This window comes from Epinephelus moara, chromosome 7 (genome assembly GCF_006386435.1).
Source record: "Epinephelus moara isolate mb chromosome 7, YSFRI_EMoa_1.0, whole genome shotgun sequence".
Classification (NCBI taxonomy): domain Eukaryota; kingdom Metazoa; phylum Chordata; class Actinopteri; order Perciformes; family Serranidae; genus Epinephelus; species Epinephelus moara.
In genome coordinates, this window is record NC_065512.1 from 14712260 (window position 1) to 14733471 (window position 21212).

The 21212-nt window shown below is 42.6% G+C and overlaps 1 protein-coding gene across 7 annotated transcripts in view; it reads right to left on the reverse strand.

Moving 5' to 3' along the window:
- Nucleotides 1-847: 847 nt before the first annotated feature.
- Nucleotides 848-21212, reverse strand: part of tbc1d4 (TBC1 domain family, member 4) — a 50977-nt gene continuing 30612 nt past the window's right edge. For 5 of the 7 annotated variants that reach the window (XM_050048653.1, XM_050048652.1, XM_050048654.1 and 2 more), the window contains 10 exons: nt 17837-17994; nt 17183-17395; nt 13886-14047; nt 13452-13610; nt 10878-10978; nt 10634-10777; nt 7151-7310; nt 6879-7048; nt 4252-4428; nt 848-3586 (listed from right to left, as the gene is read on the reverse strand). In XM_050048653.1, the coding sequence (XP_049904610.1) occupies nt 3356-3586; nt 4252-4428; nt 6879-7048; nt 7151-7310; nt 10634-10777; nt 10878-10978; nt 13452-13610; nt 13886-14047; nt 17183-17395; nt 17837-17994 (1675 nt within the window). In that variant the 3' untranslated portion in view covers nt 848-3355. Of the gene's footprint in view, nt 3587-4251; nt 4429-6878; nt 7049-7150; nt 7311-7514; nt 7642-7760; nt 7937-10633; nt 10778-10877; nt 10979-13451; nt 13611-13885; nt 14048-17182; nt 17396-17836; nt 17995-21212 lie in introns of those variants that run through there. The other 2 variants (XM_050048657.1, XM_050048658.1) reach the window with 2 other exon arrangements.

Sequence of the window (21212 nt, forward strand, 5' to 3'; positions counted from 1 at the left end):
TCCAGTACTTTTATTAGCTACCCATTTAAACTGTTTATCCATTGCAGCACCATTGAAAGAATAAATGATCCACTGCTTTTTGCTATTTAACAATTTATCCATGACAATTTGTTTACCCTTAACTGACAATTCCAACTTTTTCCATTACTTTTAGCCATAGATTTTAAGAATTAATCCATTATTATAAGCTAACTATTTCATCAGTTTATCAAAAATACTTTGTGAATGGATTGTATTTCAATTTATTCATATACTTTTATCTATTTCCATTTATCCATTGTTTTTAGCTAAGTGTTATGACATGCTAAATCCCTCGCTGACTTATTTCATGCACTCTCAATGACAATACAATACACAGTAGCTAAGTAGGGAACCCCTTGTTGGGAATACTTTGTCTATATCAAAGTGATTTCATCAAACAAGTGTCTTTATTTTATTCAACCAACACTGCACTTTTCATCAGAAGTCAAGCATGTGAGGAATATTTATTTAATTCACTACATTATGGCTAATTCAGAAATATAGCCTACAGTTGGTTGAATGTTTCAGATACTTTGTCAAGGTACAATTTCACAGAGGATTTTTCCCCCACTGGAGACCTGTAGTTCTCTTTGCCCAAGGCGTTAACAAAAGTACAACTATTTGAAGGTCTTTAAATAGACTCTCTAAAACTGTCGAAGCCTTCCTTGGCCTTTTACGCAATAATACGTCTACACACAGAGACCATTTCAGCTGGAGGCTACGTCCTACACTTGAAGTGCTACCTTGTAGAGCAGGGAAAGGAACATGATTTCTTTATGAGAGGCTTACTGAGCAGGAAAGACATTCAGACATGAGTAGACAGAAAACAAGGCAAGGTGAACTTTATTGAAGAATTCATGACAGTGTCTTTGTTTATGTGTAGCCCTCATGTTGACAGAAAAACAATCCATCTATTGTTGAGCGTCTTTCCTTTCAACACAGTGTTACAAGCACTATTTAGTAGTCAGGAGTCGGAGCACCTGATGTAAAATTACGACCCTTTGCTGACCACTCGGATGTGCTTGATATTAGATATTGACAAAACGGTCTTGTATCTCCGATTAATGGAGAATAAAGGCCATTATTTATTTTTGGCACAAAGGAATACGATGTGAACGACAAGTAAACAAGTCAACCAATGGTCTTTTTTTTTAAGTGTCAAGTTTTTTCTGCCAATATTTGGTATTTTTTTCAAGCTTTTGTCTGAGTACAAACCTACAGAAAGCAGAAAAAGTGGAGTGACAAGAAAGTTAAAACATTTAACATATCATACACCACAGCAGTGTGGATGGATTCATTCACTTTGCATTCATTCGTTTTCGAAAAGCAACCACATCTTTGGTTCAAAGGTCAATTTATATGATGCACAAATACTGTATTAGAGCAAAAAAATACAGGCATAAAGAGGCAGGAAGCGGTGTAGGACTGTATCCTACGTGTCCTTCAACAGATTTCGATTTTGATATGTTTAATTATCTGAACTGTTGAGAGTCCCTGTTGTTCAGAGGTGATGATTTAGGTATTATTAATGAGAAATTTGGTGCAAACCTTTACAACAACCAAAAGAACATTTTACCATGATAGCAAACGTTAGGGCAGATTTATCAAACTCGATGTGCATAACTGTAGCTCCTGTAGCAAGTGCTCTGGGTATATGCAACCACACAGAATTGCTTCAACATAAAAACATTGTACGCCAAAGGATATGTGTGCCTGGACTGAAGTTTGAGAATAAAAACTTTACACTGAAACAGACAAATGTGTCGCCACATGTAACCAAGGACAGGCAGGCTGGTAGACACTGTTAGCAAGTGCTTTTGTCATGATAGACATCACCTTGATTTTAATGTAACGGTGTTTTATGAAAGCGGAGTCAAGCCCAAGACTGTTTTGCTTTCAATCAGTACTGGCGATGTTGAGTCAGACACGGAGGTGGGATAAAACAAAACTGAGGAGACAGCCAGGGACACGCTTTGAACTCATCCGAACCGTCTGCCCTTACAATCAGACGGTTCACTGTTTGCATGCGAATGTGTGTGTGTACATATACTGTATATATTAGCTTCAGGAGAGACTCTTTCCCCACTCAAAAGGAAACTGAATTAAGTCTTTTTTATTTCCTTTGCGGTCTCCCTACTCACCTAAACACTTGAGTTTCACTGCAAACATAAAATCGGATGTGTGACCAGCAGTATTGCAACTGCAGATATGCTGTGTTGAAAATCTTGAGCCAAACAACTCGAGGTGTTTGTAGACCCACCTTCGACAACTACAGGAAGAGAGGGTGTTGCTAGTTTTGTCAAACCTCCGGCAGACAAAAACAAAAAATGCCACACAGACTTTTTAAAACAGGATCATGTGATGTACATTCAGATCACTCCTCCGCATGTGTCTGTTTTTTTCGGTGCCTCCTGGGGTGCGTGACCTCTGCCTTAGTTGTCTGAACGTGGTGCTAAAACGAGGCGACACCGCGGTCAGTCACACAGGAAACTGAGAAGGCAGACAACCTCACATCCTGCCTGAGCTTTGGAAGAAACACTTCCTCCTTAGAAGCAGCAAGTGCACGTACTAAAGATGTCTCACGTGAAGGCAGTGGTGCGGCGCTGAGGGCTGAGCAAAGAGCTGCCATATGTGTCTGCAGAAATTTAAAGCCTAATATGGCAGACGTGCGCTCGGATGTTATCACCGTGATCTTTGGAGGGAAATTACATTCACAAAATTCAAGTGAACACGAGGAAATGACAAAGCAATGTGATCACAGAACAACAAATAACACAGAGGCATCAAAGCCGAGATCATACACACTGGTAATGGCTATAAGTTGAACCTGAGGTCCAAAAGATTGTTTGTCGACTTCTGTTTACTGCCTCTGTGGTGCTACTGAGACTGGTAGTAAAATGCATCAAGGCAGTGCTCGAAAAGATTTGCAGAGGCAGACACATTTCTCACTTGTGTCAATCTAAAAAAATCCCCCTGTGATTACCAAAAAAGATCTGAGCAGGCAAGGACGGATCTCACCTTCAAACTGGCAGTGAAACAGACCAGACAGAACAGCAGCTTTGATGCACTGATGGAGCAGCCTGTTTGCTAATATAACTGAAACCATCCTCCCACTGCTCTATTATATGCTGACAAACACCACGTACATATTTCCCATACAGTCTGCACGTCTCAAGTCCAGACATCACACATTTACAAAAACCTTGCTGCTCTTGTGCAGCAGTTCAACAATAGCTGTGGAGCTCAGCAGCCTTCCACTAAAAGCAAGTCTCCATTTGTTCACTTCAGTCTCTGCCTGTGCGTCTGCCCACAGCAGCCAGCCCCCTGGTTGCCATCAGGGCTTCTTGGCTGCAGTTTTGGCTTTCCCGTTGGGTCCTGTTTTGATCTGGGTCATCTCCACATCTGTCAGGGCGTCAGGGGGAAGGCATGAGCGCATGCGTTCAATGGTCTTCTGGTAAGCTGCCCTCTCCTGCTCCAGAGAGCGAATCATGTGCTTCATTTTGCTCTCCCGAGAAAGGAAGTTCTCCACGCTCGTCTCCAGTGTCTGGATCTTCTGCCGCGCAGCCTGGAGGACACAGAATGTACCTCAGTAAAGACAAGGCACAAAACAAAGACAGAGGGGGGAACAAAAAGCACAGACGCTTCACACCCTGAGGACTCCACTAGAATTTATGACTTTTACCAGAAATAAAGCACAAAATCTCAACAACAGTGCGAAAAAATATGACTGTCATTCACACAGAAATCAGGCAATTCACTTGTTAAATGTACAAACAGTAACCTAACAGTCTGAGAGTCCACTAATCTTTCTTTGTCACATCAGACATGAGAGCAGCTCAATACCTCTTTGACCCTCATTAACATGAGGACTATCATGTGTGACTTTACCAGTCCTGCCTGACAGATTCACAAACTACTTATCAAAATGTTAAGAGCATTTGGAGAACATTCAGTGTTCAGTCCCTTTGTCTTGCTATCATTTTCACTGGGGTTTTAACTTGTGTTTTAGTGCCACCTGTTGGTGAAAAAGAGGCACTGTCAGTGGCATCAGTGTGGAGCTTTAAAGCAGATATGAACAAGCTGCTCACGTCTGTCAAAGGTAGGAATAATAAATTAAATATCTCCCATAATAACACATCAATTCCCTAAATGCTGCTGCTGCTGTTCCCTCAAATATTCCCCACAGACATGGATGAAGGGATACAGGGGTTTGATTCTTCTCCCTTTTACCTGAAGTTTTTCCAGCAGGTCCATGTTCTGTTTCTTCAACTGCACATTTGTCTTTTCTAGTTTGTCGAGCCGCTCCGAGTCATCAGACAACGGTCCAGACTCTAACAGCTCGTCCTGCAGGACATGGTACTCCACCTCGTACGCATGCAGCTGCTTGGAGATGTCCATCTCCATCACCTGGCAAACAACAGGTTACACAGTGAGACAGATGCTAATAACTGACAAGGCATTATAGTATACTTATACTGGTACGAAAACCAACAGTAAGGCTGCGTTCACACCAAATCAGGCGATGCAGCAAGTTAGGTCGATGGCCAGTTTTGCCAGTCTGGTCTGGAGTACGAGTTTTAACAAGTTTGTCATTACGACTCATCCTGGCATATTTAAAAGCAGCCCCCATCAGCAACCTGTGCTGCTGCTGCTAAATCCAACTTGTATTTAATTACTGCCTATTTGTTGGGAGTGGAGGGTGGACACCAGTTATGAAAACCTAATCTCCCCATCTCAGCAACTGAGTACTTGTTGTCAGTGAGTTTGTTTATGTTGGCTACTGTAGTATCTTTACTGCCAAAAAGAGAGTGCTCTCTAGGATGGTACACACGAGCTGTTAAAACATACTTTGTTTCTTTTACTCACTGTAATATTTAACGAAAGAAGGAGACTGTGGGCGTATTACTCGTTCCTGCGGACTGCAAGGGTCCCGGTGGTGTTTCAACTTTTTGCTACAGGCCCCACCACCGCAGTCTAGACGCATTGCCGTATTCAAATAAATGGAGTGACTGGTGTTTTCATATAGTACCTGACTGGTGTGAATGCAGCCTAATGTCCAGCAAAGTCACTACATATAGAGAGTTTAAAGGATAAGTCAGTGATCTGAGATAATTACATCTTCAGTAGGAGCAAATGGAATTTGGTTTGAGTGCCACATACTGACTGGGAAAGCTGGAAAGTCCTGAAAGATGGGATAACACACTGTTGGTTCTGGTGTTTTCATTGGATTTGTTAACAAAACAAAAACATGCAATATCCCCAACATAATATTAGCACAGTTTACTCACAGTCACATCAAGAAAAGAAAACAACCACAACTCTACTATTTTCAGAGAGTGAAAGTTTGGCTAAACACACAGCAACAGTACTTCTGCAGGGAGAGACTGTAACAGAGAACATGCAAGTGCAAGGTATTATCTTAAAGGTGCTGTATGCAAAATTGAGCTAGCAGCTAACAGTGCTAACAGCGCAAATGTAACATAACTAACAGTCTAGGTTAAATCCAGCTACATTTAATAATAGTGCCGTTATGTGTGCACTTTTTCTATTCATTTTGTGTGTCTAATATCTATCTATGCTGTTGAGATGCTTAAAGTTCAGAATATATTCAGTTTGAGGAAGCGACAGTGCCCCCTGCTGTCAAAACTCAGTATCTGCGTGAGGTGGTAAATAGCGGAGGATTGCGGGTCATTTTCAGAGCGACAGAGGCTACGTAACTGGCTTGTCGATGTCTGTGGACAACTTACTGGCTTTATCTGTTTGTATATTCATTGTTTGTCGTAAAGTTCGCCATGTTTTTATTAAGATAAATATTCGTTTTTATTATTTTTGCCGCCAGTAAACATCGTCTGTGTGCTGTTAGCTAACACTAGCATGATGCCATCTCTCCAGGTAGAAAATGAGCAGGTTGTCCACACGAGGTCACTCAACACCGCTGTCCTTTGCTATTTATCCCAGACTTATGAAGGGTTTTCCATGAGGTGAATAACCCTGGCTGTTACCACCATCTACCAGCTCTAAGTGGTTCATTAAAGCAGAAGAGGTCACACACAGGTCACACTAACAGTGCTAGCAATGCAGCAGGGATGACAGAGCTAATAGTGTTAACGTGGGGGGCGTTATGCTTCTGCAAAGACACTGTTTCGCCACTGCGGGTCAAGACGATGTAATTCAGCAGCTGTATGAGTGCAGATCGGCGGCAATTAGCTAGCAAGCAGGACACATGCACAGGAACTCACATGCACTTATATGCATGTGCAGCCAGACCCTCTACCACAGCAACAAACAGAGAAGCTCAGATTACATCACACAGAGAAGTAGAGTGACTTCACTCTCCACTCAGGACGTCATTACTTTACTACATCTTTATATATCAAACAGTTGTTTGCTGCTAAATTAATGCTCTGAATGTTGCATACAGCTCTCTGAAAGACTGCAACTAAACAATTCTTCCTCTATATAATGTAAATACACATTAAATACAAAATTTACTGCTGCTTAGCAGTAAATCTGAAAATAAAAACTTCACTTTTTATATGTAATTTTGATTTGTTCTCCTCTCCAGATTTATCTAACACTGTATTTAAGCACGAGGTCTCACTGAGATTATGTCCTGCTTTCTGGTTAGTGTGATTACTGGCTCTCTAAGCCTACCGCCTCTCTAGCACAGAGTGGTCTGTTGCTATTCAGAAATAACAGACTGCTGTAATTAACCAATCAGAAACTAGCATTCAACAAAGCCCTGTAATAAAGCCGGGGTTAAGTGGCCACTAAGTTAAGTTTACATGCGTCATTGAGCTTAATTGTGTGGAAGCCAGGGACTGTATTTCATGCAGTGTCAACTTCCCACTGTTTACCTTTGCAATGGTCTGCTCCATCTGTGTCTGAGTGAGGGCGGGAAGTGTAGTTTTCAGATAGTCCACGATGCTCTCAAAGCTGTCGCACTCCACTATCTCCCCCTCATGGCTGCTCAGCAGACAGAGGGCCACTTTGAAGATCACCCCGGTCCCTTGGACGAATACAAAATCTGAAGAGAAACAAACACAGCGAATAAAAGACAAACATTTAACTTAATTATTTTAAGGTGGTTTAAATTTCATTTGAAAAAAAGCATTCTGCTGGAATATACCAAAGATGCGAGACACAAAGTTGAGGGGGAACTGTGAGGCGAAGAGAGTGAGGAACCACGGCGCTGCGTAGAGACTGGGGCAGATCTCGTGCTCCTCCAAGTGATTGTACAACTCGCGGTGGTAGTCGTGTAAGAGCCTGGAGAGCTGGTACATCTGAACCTGGGACACACACACACACACACACACACACACACACACACACAGACAGACAGAGTGCATGGGCATTAGCACACACATTCAAACAAATAATAAACACGCAGGACAAAACATGCTGTGCCCGAACAAACTGGTCTGTCTGGATCTGCAGGGGGCAGAGTACCACAGAGAAATCTGAGAATTATTAGCTGGCAAATGAACATTTACCCACGCAGGGAGCTCCTTAAGTATCACCAGTGTTCTTGTCGAGACTCGCTCAGACACGCATCAAGGCCAAGCATTTGATGAGCTGTACTAACTCTTCAACAATGTAATGCAGTGATCCTGACAAGTGCTACGGTGAAAAGCACAGCAGACAGAAAGGAGAAGCAGAAGTTAGCTTGGGCTAAAATTAGACTGTTATCAGTCTTGCAGCTTCCTGACCGTTACAAAGAAGACAAGTGACACCTTTACCTCCTCGCTCTGAACCGCCGCACACAGAAAACGGCACAGATTCCTCCTCGCTTTGAAACCTTTGGGTTAGTCTTTAAAGAGCAGAGCTGCCGTGTAGAGAGAGGCAAGAGGGAACTGCTTTGCTGAATGGTTACCTGATGTAGATTAAACATTACCACATCTGCTGATGCTGTCACCCCCGTGAGGTCAGCTGATGTTTAACAGAGACTAACAGAGCAGGCATGCAGGTGTGGTTTAAATAAGAGGTGGAGACACTTGGCTACTGTTTGCTGTTGCTAACTAATTACCCACACGAGAGCTTTCACAGCAGGCGGATGATGGCTGAAACATGAATGCTGAAGTCCAACATGCTTGTTCACATAATGTTTCATAATTTACATTTAAGGGCACTTTGTGTAGAGTTTTTATGACACTGTTTCTCATTATATCTAATTATTCTGAGTGTTACATGTTATCTTGGTGTTACATGTCATTCTGTCCTATTTCTGTGTGTGTGTGTGTCTCCGCTCTGTGTGCTCCAGGTGCAGCTCACTGATGACTGATTGAGGACACCTGTGTGAAGGTGTGGGCTGGGTCTTCATCAGTGGCTCCTAAAGGCCCATTTATTCTCAACAGTAAGGCGTCTGTTACACTATTCTTTGTGGTGTATCCCACACTGTCAGCCCTTGTTGGGTTTTTTTCAGTTCAGCTCAGTGCAGGAGAGAAACAGAAGTGATAAAAGTAGATAAATGGCGAGAGACAGGAGTGAGTGAGAGCAAAACAATTTGATAGATAAGGTAAGAGTTTTCTTTAGACATTAAGCTCATTAGCAGAAACGTTTCGTGATGGTTTGTGTCATTGTTCACTGGCGCTCGGTAAATATACTCTGTTCTTTCAACACTGGATTGTGTTGTCAGTGTGCTAACTGGCTAACTAGCATCATGGCGGTCTTCTGGTTTCCCTTTTTGAATGACAGTTTCAGACCACTGCTGCCTGCTAGTATGGGGAGTTCTATCTTCTCACGCAGGCGCAGGGCGCACATGCTAGATGGCCGTCAGCTTTAGTCTTTGTGGTGTGTTTTCTTTTAGCCGAGACACACGTGACGTGAGGCGACACAACAGTCGGCTCTATTTGTTTGATGTCGGTTTGGTGTGTCTGGGCCTTTTTAGATGTGTAAATACAGACAGACAGTGCCTTCTGTTCATGGTCTGAGTTCATTTCATCCGTATTTGTGCACACTTTCTGGAAGCTTACCGATACAGACACAAACATAGGAGATGAAGAAGACATTTAAAAAATGGTTGAACGGAACAAATCAGTAATATAGCGAAGAGTTTTCCGTTCATGTCATGATGTATTTAATGTCCTCAGACAACCAGCATCTACAGTCGCCTCTTAAAAGGTACAATATTACGACCTCCTCACCGTCACCTCATTTGTTGTTGTCAGAAAGTTTTTACTCTGCCCTCTGGTGCCATCTGTTGGCTGTATCTGTGCCAACACAAGACGCATGGAAGTATGAGGGCAGTGGAGTTTACAGTGTTTGAAACGGATATATCTATGTTTGTACGTAAAAGGAAGTATAAATGTGCCCTTACTAAATAAACAATAAAATATTATTCTGATGCATTCAACTCAGTGTCATGCCCCTCCTTACGTTGCAGCTTTCAAGTAACACTGGTGATAACTGCAGCAGTCTGTGTGTTGGTGTACTATCTCAGTGTCCCTTGGTCAGATGTGTTAGGGGAGCTGCAGTGAGGTAGCCTGGGAAACTGATGAATCTGCGGACTTACCCTTTACATGTTCTGGAAGAAAATCACATTTGCAATTTGGTCTGGCGACGTCAGGCTAGTAGGGAGATATTAGCTTGTATTACCATCTACCACAGCATCTTTTTTGATACGCCTAGGCGGAAGCACCCGAATTTAAATATTCATAGCGGGACCTGTAATGCTCATTTTCAGGTTCATACTTGTATTGTGAGTTTCTACCAGAACATTTTTACATGTTTTAATGTTCAAGAAACACTTTCTTTTCCTCACACTGTCTGTGCGGGGACACCTGTATTCACCCTCTGTCTGAGACGCTCTGTTTTAGTACCTGTCTCTTTAAGTCCCCCTCTCAGAAAAGCCCAGTCTGCTCTGATTGGTCGTTGTTTCTGGGTGTTCTGTATCTCGGCATATTTGCACGGCCATTGTAAATAACGGGAAACAGTGGCACTTTCTAATGTTAGAAACTACAAGGAAAAGCTTCTAAACACAACTTGACATGGAGGAGAAACTAACAAGATAAACATCCAAGATAACAGGTTTGCCTGATGTTAGCATGTGGCTACATGTAGCAGTGTACTTGCAGCTGGGGGAATGACTGTTAAGGAGAATAGCGGCACTTTCTCCTGATAAAATCACCAATCAAAAGTGCTAAACACAACTGGTGCTGAAATCAGGGGAGAAATGAACATGAGCAACCAAGATGACGCGTTTCTTTGACGTTAGCATGTAGCTTCATGTAGCAGCATAGGCTACGTAATGCAAAGACCTGCAGTAGTGTGCCTGGAGCAGATGACCACAAAGAAATCTGTCTCAAGCTGTTTTTTGCTTGTTTTGAAAGTAGAAAGAAACGTTGAAAACTGAGTATGTATTCCAGAAAATAAGAAATGGCATGATAGGTCCCCTTTAACATCCAGAGGATTTTTTTCCCACAGTACCAAATCCAAAGCTGTAATATGGCTCTAATTGACCTTTTTGAAACTTAATGTTGGTGCAACACGTAATCATGTCTGATGCTGAACCCTCAATGACCTTGCAGGAATTAAATGTACTGGATTCTGTAGCTAAATTGCTCATATACTTATACCATGTTCTAGTGGTTCATGCAGCCATCCGTGCACTGACCTGTAGAGAGACCATGTCAGGTCTGTACTGCTGCCTGATGCCGAGGTCATACATGAGGAACTTCAGCATGTCAAAGGCCTGTTCTTCACTCATGTGCAGCAGCAGCACTCCGGCCACGAAGCTGATACCCTGACAATAGCCGACCTGAGTGGCACAAAAAGAGAGCGCACATTATACTGTACGTACCACCAGTGGCAGGACAGCGATGCACTGTGGGGAAAAGAACCAAGATAAGAGCACGTACCTCTGTATCCAGCAGAGAGTAGGCTTTCAGGAGGTTGTAGAGGGAAAGCTGCCCTGCGCCCAGCTGGGCTGAGAAGTACTGGTGGGTGGGGAAGGTCCGGCCTGAGCAGGGAGGGAGAGATGAAGTTACATCCAAATATTTACAGTTTCTGTTTTCCTGCTAAAGACAGCTACTACCACTTCCCATGCCTGAAATATAAAGCAGTCAAATTCAGTTACTTTTCTTTCTTCTCTGTAGGAATGGGAATCGAGAACCGGGGCCAACCACTGGAATCACATGCATCCCAGCTTATCAATTCCCTTTATCGATGCCCACATGTTTTGACAGTTGCCTATTGCAAAACAATCGCATCAAACTCCTACGTCTACGCAGCTGGAAATTTATAGTGAGGGTCATGGCAGAGAGGAAGACACAGGGTGTTTCTCAAAGTCAAAGAAGGATCCTTAAATGGCTGAATCTCAAGGATGCTATGGCACTGTTCCAATGTCAAGGATCCTTCAGGGCAGAAGCCTTCATTCAGAGAATTTACAAGGGTGTTTGTGTGTATCCTCGGTGGCTATAAAGTACCCACAATTCTTTGTGCATGATTTACTGGAAGTGATGGCGAGGCCTCTTCAATGAAACCTGCGCCAGCAGAGCTCGGCAGGATTTGGATACATATGTCATTTATTAGGGTCCAGGCAGCTAAGCTGCCAGGACAACTATTGTAATCCTAGGTATTCTTCTTCTTCTTCTTCCAAGGAAATCATACTTCCCATGGGTGAAAACTCACCAAACTTTGCACAAAGGTCCAGTCTCATGCCAGATATCCTCAGCTGTAAACTCAAGCCAATAGTTCTGATGGTGGCGCTACAGCAAGCGTCTAAAGTTCATAACAAATCAACCATATGTGCTACAACTTCACAACTTTCATCAAACTGTAGCCCCAATACTGAAGAAACGTTTGTACACTTAAACCTATTAAAAATTATTAGGTTAATCACTGTTTTTTTCAAAAACTGTAAAACTTCTTAAACCTATCTCCTCCCACAATTTTTGCTCAATTGACACCAAACTTGCTACAGAGCATCTTCAGACTGTCCTACAGTGCATCAAAATGTTTGACTGTAAACGGTACTGTAAACATATACATGCAAATTCTTGCTGAATAAATCTTCAATGTTCATGAAAAAAATGACAAAATTCTAGAGTCATGGTAGATGATATGTGGCACATTTCAGAATTTTATCTCAAAAACTGAATTTTTGACAGCATTTTGAATTTTGCTCTAATGTGAACAATCGGAGTCAATGTAAAAATGGCAATTTTAAACATCAGTTTTTCACTTATGGAGCAAATCAATCATTGTTACAAACAAATTACCAACATCTCCATGCTGTCTAGATGCAATATGTGTATTTTCAGATTTTTGTCTTACTAACTTTTTTACAGTGGTTTCAAATCTGCCTTTCCATGCACGGATGGCTGCTTTCCTACAAAACAGTGAATGGCTTACTCAATTTGTGAAGCCACTGTTGAGTTGCTACTTGCCAATTAGCTCAGAGCGGTAGATGACCGTCTTAGGTTCCAGAGGTTGCTCAGAATTGCCTAAAAATGCCCGGACCTGACCCATCGCTGCGCAGCAGCTATAATTTGGATTAATATCTCCAGGAGTTTTTATTTTACAAGCATATAAAATACTCATAATTTACACTTTCCAATGTGTCCACTGCCAAATAATGAGATTTTTTTTTTTAAATACTGTGATTTAGATAAAACATTAAAGTGTTTAAATTAATCATTTACAGCAGTGATAGAGTGCTAAGTGCCACAAAAGTTTCATTTAGCCTACCTGCTTTTTTTTTTTTTTTTTTTAACAGTACAAGTACAATCCAGAAATATATTCTCCCTAGAAGTCATGTGACTCTTAAAATACATTAGAGAGTGCCAAAATTACCACCGTACCCTGAAACCCCCTCAGTCTGCGGAGGGTTAATGACGCACTTGTTAGCCTGTTCCAATGTGTGTTCACTGAATGCTAGGAAGGACTCTTGCCTTGCCTCTGTAGGATCCTTCATCCTACCATGGAAGGATCCTTGACTTTGAGAAACACCAACAGTTCAAAGCTTCATTTCACAAAGACAAATGACTTTAGTGCTGCTTGTTATGTCTGTGAAATTATCATTTTAAGTCGGGGTGGAAACACCTGCAAACACCTGTGCAACACAGGCAGGAATGCGATGCGTTTTACACTCTACACATGAGTGCCACCGCTTCAACTGAGCAGCACGACCATTATGTCCTGTTGTAATCAAATTAGCGCCACACAGGCTCAGCAGAATTTGTCTTTGACTAGAAAAACTTGAATAAAAAAGAATGCTGGACAAATATTCCCTCATTTCATCTACTTTAATGATGACACGAATGATGCGAAGAGTGGGTGAACAAGTGTCACCTTTGCATTGATGCTGAAAACCTGTGTGGCCTCACTTTTTTCCACACAGAAAATTGATCAGGGAATCCGAGTCCACCTAGAGGGCTCAAAAGGACCAAGTGAACACACCCTCTCTGTGACTGTTACAACAGCGTGCTCACCTAGATCCACCAGGATAGAATGCTGCTGTGCGGTGAGCTGCTTGAGCAGGTTGTGGTAGTGGGTGTCCGGGGCTTGCTGACGCTGGGGCAGCCTGTGACGCAGCCGGTGCTGATGGGAGAGGAGCAACCAGACCTCCCCGCGCCTGCTTTTGGGAACACCTGCACACAGAAGATGGAGACTGCATGTGATCATGGTCACACTGTATGTTTACAGATACACAAATAGCCTTTGTGAGGATGTCTTCACAACCAGTTTCTCTGACTTTCTAACACACAAAAACACACACACCTAGTAGAGACCTGGAGCCCTTGCCCTTCCGACCTGCAGCCCTTTTGCTGCATGTCGTCCCCTTTCCTGTCACTTTCTAGCTGCCTTATAATAAAGGCAATGAAAGCCTAACCTTAAAAATACCACACACACACACATCTCTCACCTTGGCAGAGTGCACGATACATCTCCTCCTTGTCTTGTGGGACTGTCGTTCTGCCTGGGGCTGTCAGTTTTCTCTCCCACAATGCCTGCGCCTCTTTGGAGCACTGGCCCACTTCCTGGTAGTTCAGCTTCATCTTACGGATGTGCAGCTCGTCCCTGCTTGCTGTAATACAATCACCAGGATGAAAAGAGAACATGCTCGCCATCAGTTTGCCAGTTACGCTTCTCTTGTTGCATCAGAAAATCAAGAGCAAAGGCCAACAAAAGAGGGAATTTAAAAAAAGAAAAACCGTTCTGTCTTTTTGCCTTTGTGAAACAGGACGTAGCCGATTAAAAGACACCAGATGGGAGAGCAAGTGTGGCTACAGCGCCTCGCCTTTTGTCACCAGTTACCATTGAAAGCCTAAACACAAGCCACAATACCCACATTAACACTACAGATCCATCCTCATTGTGTCGGAGGCATAGAGAAGCTCCATCAAGATAGTGAGGAGAGGCACAACGGACAAAAGAAACAACAACACCACCATAAAAGTACGATCGTCCCTGAGCATGCAAACAAAGGGAGCTGAAGTGAATGAACATGATGATCAACACCCGCAGTCATGCAAAACATCCATCTGCCTTGATCCCAAGGGCTGCTTTTATATCTCTTACCTTCTATGGAAAAGGGTTATTCACAGTTAGGTCCTCAGACCAGCATTGGTGTCATAGCAAACAAAAGGAAAGAGAGGTGTTGGTATAATGTAATGTGAAAGCTACAGTTTGCAGCATCCCAAAGCTGAAAAAAAATCTCTTCTCTTTTTCTCTGAGAGCAAATATTTGAGCTAGACGTGCATAAAACTGACACATATTACGATCGTCTTTAATGCCAATAGGAGGTTGAGTTTACTTCACTTCACTTTAAAGATGCATGTCTGATAATAAAGCTGCTAATTAAGTGTCCCAAATGGCCTCCACTTCCTCTCCACTCCATCCTCCTCCTGCCTGTTAACTTCCTGTTTGGAGACAAGTGGCTGTGAGGGGAGGAGAGGAGAAAAGGAGTGCTAAAATAAACTTTGCACCCTTTATAACCTCGGCCATTAGAGGGCGACATTTCCAAACACTACATCCTGTTATTTTAACTATTTACTGTTGTTGTTTGTCCCCTGATAACATGCACTTTAACCTACTGAGTGTTTGTTCAAGTGTGTTTGCAAATCTGCATGCGCTCACATGTGCATGTGTGTGCATGTGTGTGTGTGTGTGCAACACCAAAACATTTTGCTCTAAATATAGCCGTGCTCCAGACTCTCAAGCCGAGATGGCAGCACTTGACGTCTCAAAATAAACAGCGTTCTCTGCCTGTCTCATAAAGCTTCGGTTAGGAACGACAAAATGTTAATTGTGAGAGTGTGCGGTGAGGACTCCTCAGTGTAGAGCTTTTAATGGTAGGTGAGTAAAAAGGGAGAGGAGTGGAAGTCACCACTGTGATAAATGGCTTCACAACCTTAAAGGGGAACTACACCTATTTTCAAAATTCATACACGTTATTCCTGTGTTCTCAAGACAATCCAAATATATTAGTTAACATGAACGACTCTCTCCCAAATCCAAAAACTAGAGTGTTGACACTCAGATTTGTGATGTCAAAGTATAAAGTCTGGAGCTGCTCCGTGGACAATGAATCAGAAAAGATGTTCTAGATCAGTGGTTCTCGACCTTTTTTCATGTTAAGGGCCCCTAAATTGATACACACTAGGTCATGGAAAATTAATTGGCAACTATTTTGATAATTGAATTGACACTTCGCTAAGTCCCGCCCCCTGACGCAGACTGGCCAATCATAGCGTAGCATCGGGCCGGCTCAGACCAGGGTCCAACAACAACACAGCTGTGCTCCATTGACTCTAATGCAGTCGTTTCAGATTTCCTTCATTTTCAGGCTGGTTTTGTGGATTTGGAGCTAAATGTTGTGCCTGGGGCACGTCGTGTATTAATGATACTCGTTACCTGGAGAGGTTGGAAAAAGATATACGTTTCTTCCCTGTTCCAAAACCAAAATCAAACCCTGAAAAGTGTAGGGTTAGCTAGCTAGCTACTGAAGATATAGCCTACTGAATGTATACACATGCTGCTTTTGCTTTTTAATGATTACAACAGTGAAACAAAGACCGACCCTGCTGTACAGGAACCAGTGAAGGGAAGCAGGGAAACTGTTCTGGATTTCTGAACTGTTGGCTGGATAAAACACACCATTTGAAGACGTCACCTCAGGCTCTGGAAAAGTACACAGGGCATGGTACACTACTTTCTGACATTTTACTGACAAAATGATGAATCCATTAATCGAGATAATAAGGGGCAGATTAATCACTAATGAAAATGAAGCTCTGGCAAAAGTATGGTTCTTTTTCTGCCCACAGTTCCTCCACCTCCCATTCACCACCTAGCCTTCTCTGGTGCAGCCTCAAAGTCATCAACAGCCACCTCCACCAGTGTCTGGACTCCATGTGGGGATTTATCTCTATCTATCTGTCGCTCAGATGTCCCACAATCACAAATAATCTCCCTCTGGTGTCTAAGCGCTTAAGACTTCTGTTAAATCTTAATCAGCACAAATCATCTGTTAATCTGTACACTCATATTCTGTATTAAACATAATCTTTATTTCATTCTTCTGTCTCTCCTGATTGAAATAATTGTTGGTTGCCCTGTTGTCAACAACTGAGGAGACAAAACCTCGATCTGAATAGTCACATTTATGACTCTTATTCATATTTGGTTCACTTCTGTAGTTAAAACAGTGAAAATGGACTATTCCCCATTTTTCCGGGACCCTTGGAACTCCCTTAATGACCCCTGGTTGAGAACCACTGTTCTAGATGACGCTGAAAGCAACCAGGGGACTTTTGCACGTGTATGGGCACATTTTCTTTTTCAAAACGGAGAACATTACAGGCTCCCGTTCGTTGTCTACGGAGCCGATTGAGACTTCTACTTCATGACATCACAAGACCAGATTTACTCTTCTGGTTTCAGGCTTTGGGAGAGAGAGTAGCTCATGTTCACAAATATCGACTGAACTTTCCTAGGTCATGGAAATGACTAGTTTAGGTGCTGTTGCCCTTTAACAGTGAAACCCACTGTGCGCTGATTTCAATGAGAACATTCCCGTGACTGATCATTAATACCACCAGTGTCTGCAAGGAAACAAACACACTAAACATTCCTCCTTTGTGTCATTCATGTGACCGATGGAGGATTGGCTTCAGGGTGTGTATTGTAGTTTATGTGCACAGTAGTAACTGAAACTCACCCTCCAGCCTCTGGTTCTCCTTTTCCATGCGCAGCAGTAGTATCTGCTGGTGGATGGCAGTCTTCCAGAGGGCCCGGTAGTCAGCCCCCGTCTTTTTGGGCCTCTCCCCAGACAGGGGGTCACCTGCCTTTGGCAATAGAAGCCCCAGGGGATCCAGACTTGAATCCAAGCCGCGAGGGGAGAGAGGCAACAGCTCCCTGCCATCAGAGCCGTCTGGAACACAGCATCCAAAACATCAGCAGGAAGTACGTGAAGAAATATGTCACAGTATTCTATATGAGCAATAAATCTAATGGCTACGTGTGCTATCAGAGTTCTTGGTGCTTGTTGGTGAAGATATTATCAATCCCCTGGATGTGGAAATAATCTGATGACTACATTTTAAAGCTAGGACCATGCTGTGTAGGAGGATCATTTACACAAGCACCATTATCAGTGTTTATCTGACAAAGATGAAGTGGCTAAATTCCTCTTTCCTTTTCACCCTTGCTCCTTTCCCCATATATGCACGCAATCTGAGAGTCTCTCCACAAGAATCAAATGTCCTCCCTGCCTTCGACTCATTTTCTATGCACTTGTGGATTATTCAGAGCGTATTCACTGTGCATCGTGTTGATCCTTGCCCCAACAGCTTGAGGGATTATGTTACCAGACCTGTGTGCTGCATGGATGCAGACGGCTTGATCATGGGCGAGGCGACCCTCAGGAAGATCTTCTGTCTCCAGGAGACCCTGCGTGGGGTCGGGGGGAGACCTCCGCTCACTGAGTCGCTGCTGCAGCCAGACAGGGTCCTCTTCCTGCCTTCCCCATTGCTGCGAGAGAAAACGGCAGCGTCACAGACACCCGATTAATGAGTCAGGTTTCATCTTGCACCGGCATTCTTTCAGCAGCTTTTAAGAACGCAGGCACACACACAGACATCCGCCAATACACGACTGCACAAACATGTAACCTCTTCAATCTGAAACCCAATACAAGCCTCTCATCATCACACTGGGAGGTGATGAGAAATGGTTAAGGTGAGCTTTAAACACAGTGATGAAAAACATGTACCAGGCATCGACTGGTCCCCAGTGTCCATGTTAATAAGGCAGAGGGTAGTGTTGTGTTAATGACAACAAACATCAGCCACAGCTGAGGGGCATGCGTGCTTCATTTTCTGGAAAAGAAGTTTGTTAGTGGAGGAGAAAACTTAGTTACTGAGCTGCTGCAGGTACCGAAAAAACTTAAAGGGAAACTACACCCATTTTCCTATGGTATAACACAGTCCAGACAACATAAGCAATTCTTTCCATAAACAAAAATGAGAGGGATAAACCTCAAATTTATGATGCCGTCAAGTACAAAGTCTGGAGCTGCTCCATAGAGAATGAATTGGGAAAGCTGTTAGAGATGACATTAAGAGCACCCGGGGGAATTTTCTAAGTACATGGTAACATTTTCTGTTCCATAACATCCAGGCCTTGAAATCCACAACTGCCAACACAACAATGCAGACAGTTTTGCGAACTTGGCAGGTGCTTAACCAAATCCTATAAGGTGCAATTGCAGCAACCAAAATAAAGGGCTTCGTCATATGAAGCAAAGTTAACATATGAGAACGGGATGTGAAATGGAGAAAAGACAGCAGCCCAGCTTCTCTGAGAGCCTCTCCAAGTAGGAAATTGGTCTCAATATATCAGTTTTCTTTCTTCTCTTTACATGCATAATGATGATGCAGCATGCAGTTACCAGCTACGTACCACAACATTAGTAGTAAAATAGCAGCAGAATTCAAGTAAATGTTCCGGCACGAAGCTTTTAATTTGAAGTGCCGTTTCCTGCTGTAGAGTGAGGTAATGGACATCTACTTGACAGAGACAGCAAACTAGCTCGACGTCATGGCCAAACACAAGTATGACGCTGAATATATTAAACTGTGTGGACCTTGGACTGATGACTGAGAATAAATCTGGACCCTGTTGGGAACAGCCATTGGGAACCATTGTGCTAAACCACTTTTACGGTTTTCCGTCTCTCTTGCAGTTCTCTGTCTTGTTATTCATTAGGATTATTTCATTTTAGTGCATTCTGCCTGCAGTTTACATGTTATGCATTTAGTATATGATGCATTTGTACAAATAATCCTGGCACCAATAATTTCTTTTTTATCTTTATTGTTTGTTCGTTTGTTTTTAAAGACAACAGTTTTGCAAATGAAAATTCAGAGTGAATAGTAAATCCATTCACAAATTATTGTTTGATAATTTTTTTTTTTCAAGATATTTTTTGGGGCATTTTTTGCCTTTAATCGATAGGACAGTCAAGCGTGAAAGGGGGAGAGAGAGGTAATGACATGCAGCAAAGGGCAACAGGTGGCAACAGCCTTGTACATGGGGCGCCTGCTCTATCCACTAAGCCACCAACACCCCATTGTTTGATAATTTAACTTTTAAATTGGATTATGTCTGAAAATACAAATCTAGTATGAATCCACATTTTTTACCTTTTGCAACAACTTGAGTTTGTGGAAGTGGATTTTCCTTCCTCACCTACCTAAAAAAAACAGGTCAAGACTGCAGCCTGAGGCTAATATAGCCCTCTGCCTGACACCCTCCATTCACCCCAGGATATACAAGTTATGTGCTGCTCACCAGAGTCAGACATAAGGATGTTCCTAACAACTAGTCTCTGTGACGTTTAAAGTAGGGCTGCCCCCTTAATATTCAACCAAACGTTAGTCGACCAGAAAGGTCATTAGTCAGCAAGATTTCATTAGTCGCTTAGTTGCAGAAAAAAACAAAATATACAACTCCATTAGGAGCTGCGCCTTGTCAAAATAAATCAAAACCTATATGACTGGACCATGTGGGAGTTTAATTTGAAAGGACAGACACAGGAAGTGTCCACGCTCAGCAATCAGACAGGAGTCAGGTTCATTTCCAGGGCTGGTACCTGCGGTTATTCCACAGGCTAGTTAATAACATGTCGGGCAGGAAATCCAAAGTGTGGGATCATTTTGAGAAGGTGAAGGACGAACCCAAGGTGATATGTAAACTCATCTTCATTGGTCGACTACAAACATGACGTATCATCTGAAACATGGAAGTAGCTACATGCCCATTAGCCCACAGCGTCATTAACAGGCGGCTCGCTCAGTGTGTGACGTGCACTTGTAGATAAAATATAGGCCTATATTAATGAAGGTTCATTAGTACGGTTTTGTATTTCTCTGTAATGTAGCACAGTGTTAACAATGTTACTGATACTATTCTTTCTCACACCTTCAACTCAAACCATTACTAAGGAGGAAGCCGTCCACAAATACAGTAAAGCTTAAGGATTCACTGTGCCTTCCACGTGTATCTTTAACATTCAAATATGATGATTAAATATATGACTCTGTTCATAAATATTATTTTAATAGCTTGGTACTGTATGCATCATAAAAAGCATGTTTATTCACAACACTTTCCGTCGCCCAACACATTACTGTAGGCCCAGTTTAATATGCACTTAGTTTATACAGTACATGTCGTAGGAGGTACCTGCTCCATCTGTCTTTCAGCTAAGAGGTCCTTGGCCTGCAAACCATTGAACACCCCTGTATAAACCAAAGCTGCTGAAAGTGAAAATCTCAAAAATGAAAGAGATTTCATGAAGGACAAACTCAAATTAACTTTTTCATTCAGTCAAAAAAAAAACCAAGCTTTTTAGGTTTCTCTTGGAGGATCACTTGATAGCTACAGTAAGCTTGGTCAGCACACAAGCGCCTGTCTGAACATGTGGACAGTGAAAAACAGGAAGTGACCTTTACTGAGACAAATGTTACGGAGGCCCCGGCTTCACTCTGACAGCTCTTCTGCACATTGCTTTTTTCACAGGCTAAAATTCCTCACTTGACAGATTCCCTCTTATTATGATTCTCTGCCAGTAAAAGTCATAAAGAAAGTCACATAAAAGGCAGCGAGGGGGTTAAATTATCTCACACTGGAGCAGATAAAGCAAACCTGGCTGGGAACACGAGGGCACATTCAGATTTAAATACCTG